The 10082-nt window shown below is 35.2% G+C and overlaps 2 protein-coding genes and 1 pseudogene across 3 annotated transcripts in view; all 3 read left to right on the top strand.

Annotated features, from left to right (window-relative positions):
* LOC104704719 overlaps positions 1-2292 on the top strand; it is a 4870-nt pseudogene extending 2578 nt beyond the window's left edge.
* Positions 3201-6142, top strand: LOC104701398 (chloroplast sensor kinase, chloroplastic). Of its 2 annotated transcripts, XM_010417075.2 has the most exons (9): positions 3203-3718; positions 3810-3971; positions 4051-4359; positions 4455-4520; positions 4621-4689; positions 4779-4871; positions 5005-5210; positions 5297-5570; positions 5691-6142. In XM_010417075.2, exons 1-9 carry the CDS (start codon positions 3287-3289, stop codon positions 5934-5936), a joined length of 1857 nt encoding a protein of 618 aa, XP_010415377.1. In that variant the 5' UTR covers positions 3203-3286; the 3' UTR covers positions 5937-6142. The 2 variants fall into 2 exon arrangements, with proteins under 2 accessions (XP_010415378.1, XP_010415377.1); XM_010417076.2 differs by lacking the exon at positions 5691-6142 and having other exon boundaries at positions 3201-3718; positions 5293-5425.
* The window catches only part of LOC104701401, a 5262-nt gene continuing 2398 nt past the window's right edge, over positions 7219-10082 (top strand). Inside the window, exons 1-8 of the mRNA XM_010417079.2 lie at positions 7219-7665; positions 8367-8534; positions 8628-8739; positions 8832-8981; positions 9377-9481; positions 9590-9673; positions 9745-9860; positions 9960-10061. Coding sequence (XP_010415381.1) covers positions 8515-8534; positions 8628-8739; positions 8832-8981; positions 9377-9481; positions 9590-9673; positions 9745-9860; positions 9960-10061 — 689 coding nt within the window. The 5' untranslated portion in view covers positions 7219-7665; positions 8367-8514. The remainder of the gene's footprint in view (positions 7666-8366; positions 8535-8627; positions 8740-8831; positions 8982-9376; positions 9482-9589; positions 9674-9744; positions 9861-9959; positions 10062-10082) is intronic.

The raw sequence follows: 10082 nt of genomic DNA on the forward strand, positions 1-10082 counted from the left end.
TTTTTTTTTTTTTTTTTTTTTTTTTAATATTAGGCATAACTCCTCTTGTTACTGTTTTTCACTGCGACACTCCACAAGACTTAGGTAGTGATTGGAAGCAATGAAAAAGCGGTTTTCAGTTCTTCTTTTTACAATACCGCACTTTGACACCAATCAATACATTTTACTAAATTTGCGTTTTAAAAAAAAAAAAAAAAGAGAGATTGCGGTTTTATCTTTTGGATAATGCTCTGAACCGCTTTTTCAAAGAAGCACAGGTATTACCCAGCGGATTTGTGAAAAACGCAGGTAATATAATTATTAAAATATTAAAAGCAGTGCAATTATTAAAAATATACAATTATTAATGCAAAAAAATGGAAAAAAATCTTTTATTATCTCTTTACCTCTTCCCTCTACTTCTCTCTCCTCTCTCATTTATAAATGTATATAATCAATTTTTTGAAAAACACTATGAGATGACATTTGTTTACAATGTATTTGTTGTTAGATAGTCTAATACAAAAATACCTTTATTAAATAAATTAATGGATTCTAAATTAATAGTGATGATGTAAATGTTATAGATTCAGTTTCTTAAATGATTTTATGGATTTCAAATTATAAATATTGATTTAAATGATCAATAAATTCAGTTTCTATGTTAATAAATATTATTCTCACTGCTTTTATCTATTTTACCATTCACATATTTTTAAATACCGCAAATACTGTTTTTCACCAATCAAACTTTTTTTTGGAACCGCTTATTTTGTATAAACCACACTTGTCCCGCAAATACTTTTCTCCCGCACGTACCACAATTGACCCGTACCGCACTATCAAATTATTAGTTCCGCACTACCAAATCTGTCGTTTCCATTCGGACCCTTAGAAGACGAGTACAACGGATTTTAAGCAAACATATAGTGTAAGTTACCTAGAAATTATTGACATGGCTAGTCCACTAAAAGTAGTGGTTAGCCTTAAAAATGACTATTCCCATAGTATTACTGTATTAGCCATAAAAATATAAATTTGCATTAAAATTTAATCACCATTATCTTTGAATAAGAAAATACATAGATCTTAAGAAAAGATGGTGATTGTAATATTTGCTGTCTCTTTGTCCTTCGAAACAGACATGAATTGAATATCGCTATATATTTGTCGCGAAATAAAATTTTTGAATAACCTTAATATACTCTCTACAACCATTACACATAATTTATAACATGTGAATACAACAATTGCAGGAAAATAGGGAATATTCGGAATTTGTGTTTAACGAATACGGTGGAAAAGTTAAGCATTGGATCACTTTCAACGAACCATGGGTGTTTAGCCGTGCTGGTTATGACATAGGCAAAAAAGCTCCTGGACGATGCTCTAAATATATCAACAAAATTTGCCAGGACGGACGGTCTGGATATGAAGCTTACCTCGTCAGCCACAACTTGCTTTTGTCTCACGCAGAAGCCGTTCAAGTTTTCAGACAATGCAAAAAGGTGTATACATATATGTTTGTTCATAGTTCAAGTATGTGAAGGTATTAATGTTCTCTTTCATTTACTCTATGTATAATGTATCTAAATAAATAAATAAATAAATGTTCCGGGTAGAAACGTTTCTCACCTTGATTCTACATCTGTCAGCTTTTTATTAGTTACAAAATAAAATATATATATATATATATATTTTTTTGAGAAACAGAGAAGAATTTTACCAATAATGATGCTCTAATAGAAGCCTTCTGAAATATGTCAAAGATAAATACAATAACCCAAAAATTATAATAGCTGAAAATGGTAAACTATGATTAATACATAGACACACACTTACATATATTTCCATATATATATAAATTTAGAACTAATTTGGTAAATTAATTTTGAATAATTTTATAGGATATGGAGAAGAACTTAAGGAGAATGATACTGTTGAAGTTGGAACTGCTGATTATAACAGAAAATATTATCTTCAAAGGCATTTACTGAGTCTCCAAGAAGCTATTTGGTACATTCTTATATAGTTTCTTACTAAAACAATATATTTAAAAACGAATTAATCGATCTAACATAAACTCCTCTACAAAAAAAAAAATCCAGCACGGATGGGGTGAACGTTACAGGATATTTTATATGGTCGTTGGTAGATAACTTTGAGTGGCAAGATGGTTACAAAAACAGATTCGGACTTTATTACATTGATTACAAAAATAATTTGACACGTCACGAGAAAGACTCTGCTAAGTGGTATACGAGTTTCCTCAAGCAAGAGACTGATCCATCCACAATTAAGCAAGAGCTTTAACAACTTGAGTCGAAAGTTTGAATATGATATATATTGATTGGTACCAAACATTTCGAAATATTGGTTTGTTTGTATGTTTTTGCTTTAGTTTTGTTGTGTGTAAGTTTGCTAAGGTTTGCGATCCTCCTTTCGTATGTTTGTATCTTCGTCCTTGTGGCTTGTACCCTTGTTCGATTTCTGTCTTTTGGTCAGCAGGAAAAGAAAAAGGTTGGTGATAAAAGAGAAAAAAATAAGCCAATAAAACTACTATAATATTGTAATCTCATAATCATAGTTCACTATTTTTATTAAGGGTTTCACTTGTAACACTTTTTAAGGACTTGGAAACGATTGGAAATTATACCGTTTTGGAGATTTTACATAGTTTAGAATGTTTTAAAAGGTTCTATAAACATAATTTAAGAGTCTAAGTGTCTAACCACTATAAACGGCCATAAACATTTTTGAAAAAGGTATAATTGAAACTGGTTAAGCTAATAGACAAAAACGTATGGAACAGGTTGAGTACTATCGAAAGCGAAGAGAACACCACCATTCAGATTTGGTTTGCGACAAGGTCATATTAAGCTCATAGCACAATCTTTTTAACAATATATTAAGAAAACAGTATTGAGAAACAACATGACTTTTGTATTGTAAAATGTTTATTTTTTTTTGAATATAATTTAACATTAAATTAAAAAAAAAGTATAATTGAAAATACGTAAAATATTTATAGGAGCATTTTAAAAAATTGTATAAAGGAAATTACTCAGAAATTATCTAAAAAATTTAGATCTAAACATTACTCAAAAAATTATCAAAAAAAATTGGATCTAAACATATATTTAAAAGGAAAGAAAAAACATATATTTGTTTTTGTTCCAGATTGATAAACGTGGCCGTTTTATTGGTAATTAATTTGTGTGTGTAATAATATCATCCGCATCGTCTTCCTCGCGAGAGTTTCAGTCTCAGCCACAAAGTAAAAACTCCACTGTCGTGTTCTGTAGTGATGCTTCTTTCTGCAATCGCTTCTCAGACCCTTCTCTCATCCAACCCTAATTTACACTTCTCCAATTGTATTCCAAACCCTAGACCTTCTAATCCTTCGATCAAGCTACTCAATGCATCTTCCTCCTCCTCATCCTCATCCTCACCCTCATCCTCGTCGTCGTCTTCTATATTCACACGCGGTCTACGTTACGTGAACCACACTGTATCCAATGAAGATTCAGAACCCGGAGGAGATACCATGGTGGCCTCTGCCTCCGCTATAGCTTCCGCGATTCGTGGAGCTTCAACTACTCCTGTAGAGTTCACACAGATGATTGAGAAAGACCATCTCAAGACTAAGATTATCTTACCAAGTCCTGATTTCCAACGTCTTTGTCTCGAGCAGTTAGATCTCTTTCGTCAAATCGTGGATCCAAACGCAGTCCTCTCGGTTCGTCTTCTTTCTCCATTTTCTTTACCTGAACAAAACAGAGTGTTCTTGAATTAAAGTTGGGGTTTTTCTTGTTTTGTTTTTGGTTTAGATATATGTAAGACCAGCTGGTAGCTATGTAATGGATCGATTAGAGCTGCGTCGTGTCACATGTTACCCAAGTGTTAATGCTGGAGACGTTGTGATCTTAGTTGGGAACTTTGGTATCCCTGCTGGTCTACGAGCTGCTGAAGCATCACTTTCTAGTCAACAAGTATGTGTTCTGCTTCCTCTGCCTTTAAACTCGAGTTCACTTATCCTTTTTTTTTGTTGACATAGTATGATGATGATAGGTGGAACTTGTGAATAAACATAGAGCTGCTGTGTTTCCTATGGTGAAACACCCGTTTGTTGTCGGTTTCTTGGTTGCTGAGTTACCTGTAGAAGCCGAGGAGGAGAAGGTTGAAGAAGAGGAGGAGGAGGAGAAACCGCATGGTTTAAAGCATTTTGCTTCTCCTGAGGAAGCTTATGCTTTGCCTGCTTCAACTAATACAAAATCACCTAAAGTTAAAGTTCCATCGGTTAAGGTGTTCACTGCAGAGCAGAGATCTTACGCCATTAATATTTCGCGAACTCTCGCTATGGCGTATGTCATGGATCAGGTTGTTCTTATTCCTGTCTCTTCTGTTGATGACATTGCGTGTGTTTGGGTTCTTTTTAACCCTTATTGATCTTTTGTTTTTGTGGGTATGTGTAGAAAACAATGTTACTTCAACAGTCATCTTGGCAAAGCAATGTGAGGATGAGTAAGTTAGTGGAGCAGGTACAAGCCACACACTTGTTAACTTAGCACACATAGATCATATGTCAATGTCGTCTCCTTGTAGATTATATCATGCATTTTCTTTATTGTGTTTTGGCAGATCCGTGGTCCGCTCTCTACCATTAGGACTTTAAGTAAAATGCTTTCAACTCACACGAAGAGAAGTCAGGTCCTTACAGTTAACATTTGTGGCTGGAATTGTTATTCTCCCTGATTCTTGTAATTATCAGACTGACTTGGGGTTTTGTACATTTGTAGGTTTCACATGATATTGTTGAAGACTTAATAGTTCAAGGTGATCAAATAAAAGATACCCTTGAAGAACTTCAGGATGCAGTTCACTTGACAAAGGTTCACCTTCTCTTACTTTGTCCCTTTTGGTACTTCTTTTTTGAGTTGTCTTTATAAATCTGTCTTAGAAGTGTTGAGCATGAGAATTTTTTGATTTTTTCGATGTGTATATTTACAAATCGCTTTATTTCAGGCTAATATAGTCCGCCACAACGAAGAAGCCCTGAAGAAGATAAACAAAACACATAATGAAACAAGGAGATCAAAGTATGAACAAAAGGACCCCATTGATGGGTCACAAATCCCAAGTACACGACTTTCCCTGGGTTCTGGATCAGATGATTCTGAAATGCCTATGCCACCTCTGCCCCTAGCACCTGTACAAACACACAGCATAAGGTACAAGCTTCCGAGCCATTAACTGAATGTCTTTGCTACAAAACAAAGTGTAGGGGGAGCTTATCTCTTTCATTTATGTCAGGAAGACCATGCGACATTTCTAATGTGCTTTTAGATATGGTCGAGACTGTGAGACCACTAGCCCTTACTCAGCAAAGAGTGGTGGAGCTAGGTGAAAACTCAGCTTCCCTGCAAGTTGCTGTTGAAGAACCGGCTTTAAGGCAGGCTCTGAGCAATCTCATTGAAGGTGCTCTGTTGCGCACTCATGTTGGGGGGAAAGTTGAAATTTTGTCGACCAGTGCTCCTGCTGGTGGTAGTCTGGTAGTAATTGATGATGATGGTCCTGATATGCGCTATATGGTAAACAAGACCAAACTTATATTCTGCTGCTTTTAACCTGTATTTAAGCTTGAGGTCTTCTTACCAGTTTCATATGAGAATCATATTGCTTTTTAACATAAATTGGTTACATCAATGCAGACGCAAATGCATTCACTAACACCATTTGGAGCAGAACTCCTGTCGGAAAACATGGTTGAAGACAATATGACATGGAACTTTGTGGCTGGTTTAACCGTAGCCCGAGAGATCCTGGAGAGTTACGGATGCGTGCTCAGGGTTATATCCCCTCGCAGCTCTGATGCAGCCGTAGGAGCTGGGGGTACTCGTGTAGAAATCTGGCTTCCTCCCTTCCCCGAAGCAGTATCTGAAACCAAAGAAGGGTAGATGTCGTTTCCTTCTCTTTGCCCTGTGAATCTTTTAGCCTCAGTGTATTTTGCTTACCTATGTGTGGTGAGGCCAATGTATAGTCAATTTGTGATTTGTTGATCAGTATGTAAACAACAACATAATATGTACATAACCCAAAAGAGTCATGTCCTACATAGGTGCTGGACTTTGTAACGTAAATATATAGCTATATTCTTATGTAACCAATATAGGTAGAGTTTGTAACATAGACTTGAACAGATTGCTTATTATAACCAGCTCTATTATACCAAACGCAGTTTATGAATCTTGAATGTGAAAATGGCTCTTCTTATTGTTTATCTTGTGTTTTGTATTTGAGTATGATGTGAACATATCACCTTTTTCAGTGAATCAAAAAGCCTTTTGAATACTACTAGGAACTCCCAAAAGTAATATTACATTTGACTTATTATCCAATTTCAATTGGCTTCTTTTTACTGCATCATTTTATCCATCCACCATTTTTTTTTTTTTTTATCAATGTCACAATTTTTTTGAACTTCATTTGCTAAAACATGTCACGAATTCAATTGATGATAACATAATAATGTACGAAAAGCAAGTAATCAAAGTGGGGGGACCTCTCCTATTAAAGAAAGTGGACTCTTCAGTTTGGTACTTTCCTTATTATAGTTTGGCAACTCTATTTATCCCATCATCATACATAATAGTCAAACTTTTCATTGGAATTTTATTTAAGTCCCGCAAAATATAGCAATGCCATTACAGTTCCAACCAAACCTCTCTATATTTATCCACATTTCTCCATTTATAGCAATGCCATTACAGTTATCAACCAAAACGTCTTCACTCATACAATTTCAAGGTAACAAGTAAACAACAATGTATCTTGGTTATGTTGCTTTTCTTATACCACCATCTCCTTATCTTTGCGTGATTTCCGGATAGATATTGCAAAACGCAAACTTTCTTGGTTTGTTCTTGTTTTATTTGTTTTCTTATACAAAAAGATTGCAGCAAAGAACATGACAAACTAACAGATTTCAAAAAAGTGAGTTTGATAGATTTGTTTGATTCTTAACATATAAAAATTGAAAAATATCTAAACAGTATAATTGTGAAATTTTGATTGGCATCATTATATGTCGACCAAGTACGGTCCACGGATATGCGTGTTGTGTCGTGTCGGGCGGGTCCTATATTAATTTTGTTGTTGTTGTGCCTTACTTTTACGCGCATTTCAAGTTTTTAAACCAATCATATCGTGCCACACTTTTACAAATACTGTGTCGTTTTGGTGATTTCGAACACAAACCCCAGCATCAATTTTTTTTTTTTTCTTTCTCTTTTTGAAAATTAAATTGTAGGAAGAAGCAGCTTTGAGCCTAAAATACACGCCCAGAAAATTCCCTATTTGGTCACCAAAACCTAAACTTTTCTTCTGAATTTCTTGAAAAGGGAAAAGTCAAGATACCTCGATAAAGGGTTTCAATAAAAATCATTCCTTTATTTTGGATTTTAAAGATTAGAAAAAAAAAACGCGTTTCTTAATCATTCTCTTCCTCTCACGTTTTTGGTGTTCTCTAGACGAAGGCGATCACAGGGGTGTGTGCTGTTGTTGTTGGTTTTGTTTTGTGTGTGTGTGTGTGTCGAATTTTGCGAAGAGGGGGTTTTTGGGTTTCGTTGAGAAGCGATTATCTCGTGTTCTTCAACTTGGTTCTTGGCCTTTTTTGATTAATCCCAGGTTCGTTTTGGGTTTTAAATGTGACGCCTTTTATTTCTTGTAGGATTATTCTGTTTATTTTATCGATGAAATATGGGATTTTTTTTGTGGAATTTTAGCGTAAGCGATTGGTGAATTTTGTCATTTTGGTAACCATTTTGCTTCTGTTTCATTGCTCTTTTAGTATTCTTGGTCTGCTTTTGATTAGTTTTTGGTATTTCAAGTTTGTGTTCTCTTATTCAAATGTGATACAGAGCTGACTTTATCTCGGCTTTAATTGTTTTTGTTTTTGTGTGTGTCTTGCAATCTAAGGGAAGTGTTCTGTTTTTTGTGATTCATGTTCTGTGATTGGTTTGATTGTATAGCTCCTAGTTTTGAGGGGCTTTTGTCAAAGGGGAAGCACATGATTTGTTGCTTGTTTATCGCATTGCTTGTTCTAAGGGCATGATCTAATTAGTTTGTTTTTGACTTATGGGTGTATATAGTCTGGTCAATAGTTTGGTATTGAAGCCTTTTCTATCCCCTGGTTGGGTTTAGAAGCACTATATTGTATTCAGCTGTAGGTTCTACGATAATGACTTACTTTTTTGACATTTAGATAGTGTGGATGGATGATGACCAGTTTTTCCATTTAAATGGTGGTCCTAATCTGTTTGCCCATCTTGTGTCTTCTTCTTCTTGGCATTGGAACTTATTCAAAAGCCTCTTTTTTTTCTCTCTAGATAACGGACTCGTGGTGTTACACAAAGAAGGTTCCTGGCTTCTCTACTGTCAGGAGGAGCCTTGAGTCTTGAAGTTACTACAGTAGAAAGAAACCCCAGTGGGTGACAAACCTCTTCTTGAAGTACAATTCAGAAGACTATAGGAGATATGGGAATATTTTCACGCAGGTCATGATCTTGTCTCTCTCTTTTTGACGAATTTGGTCACTCTTTCAAGAGGTGCAGAGAACCTTATTAGCCATTTCGTTCTTGTTCTTATAGTTCTATTAGTAGGAAATCAAATGACGGGATGAAGATCATTGCAACAGCATTTTTCGGAGTAACTTTTGGCTTTTTGATTGGAATATCATTTCCATCATTATCAATCACCAAGGTTGTAGAATCAATCCTTCTCTTCCCATTTCTGTGTTTGATTAGATTTGTTCTCTTGTTCATCTTTACAAGTTCTTGGTCTTATATTTTCAGGTGAGTCTCCCAACAAACTTTCTTCCTTCAAACGATCTGTCATATGTAGAGGAAAAGGGTTCGACAATTGCAACTCCAGAAAGTCATAAAGCTTGGTCATCATCAAAGGATAATGATAGCAGCTCATCCAGTCCAATCGACAAATCGAAGGCACGCTTCTACTCCTTAATAAATTTATCGAATGTTTTTGGAACTTTACAGTAGCTTTACAAGTTTGGTCTACCCCTTACCCATTCATATTCCAATATGCAACTAGAATTCTTCTGCAAGAAGGAAACACATAAAATTTTAGGTCTCCCCAGTGATATATATGTTTGAGGATTCTTACATCTGATTAGCTTTGTACCATGAGACTACCAAGTACCAACTTAACATATAACTTACATAGTTTAGTCATTTAGATTTCACATTGCCAAACTTGAAAGAAACTATCAAGATAGATATGAAAGGAACATGTGTTTGTTAACCTTTTATTATTGTGTTTTCTTGATTAATGTTCTCGTATCTGTCCATGTTTTCATGTTTCATTTCTGAGTTTGCTGCAGATTTGGGTACCTTCAAATCCTCGTGGTGCTGAAATGTTGCCACCGGGTATGATTGCTGCTGAATCAGACTTCTATTTGCGCAGACTATGGGGGTTACCGCAGGAGGTGTGTGATTGAACCATTCATTTCTAATATCATCAAAACCATTTTTTGTAGCTGCATTACTTGATATATAAAAGTAATGTAATTTTGATACCTTCTTTTCTTCCTCAGGATTTGACCAGTGAACCAAGATACCTGGCAACATTTACAGTGGGTATTAATCAGAAAGCAAATATTGATGCTTGTGTCAAGAAGGTTGGTTCATTCCCTTTGTTAATTTGATGTTTTGACTTCACGTCATAAAGTATTTATCATCTTCTCAACAGTTTTCAGAAAACTTCACTATTGTCCTGTTTCATTATGACGGCCAAGTAACCGAGTGGGATGAGTTTGAATGGTCGAAGACTGCTATACACATTAGCGTTCGAAAGCAGACTAAATGGTATCAACAGCTTATCAACCTCTCTTTATTCTTTATGATAGAAAATATTTTGGTGATGTTTGTGACTATTGACTCTCTTGGCACCTGAAAATATGATAGGTGGTATGCAAAGAGGTTTTTGCACCCTGATATTGTAGCACGATATGATTATATATTCATCTGGGATGAAGACCTTGGGGTAGAGCATTTTAATGCAGAAGAGTAAGTTGTTTTAAACCTTTC

This window comes from Camelina sativa, chromosome 7 (assembly GCF_000633955.1).
Source record: "Camelina sativa cultivar DH55 chromosome 7, Cs, whole genome shotgun sequence".
NCBI lineage: Eukaryota > Viridiplantae > Streptophyta > Magnoliopsida > Brassicales > Brassicaceae > Camelina > Camelina sativa.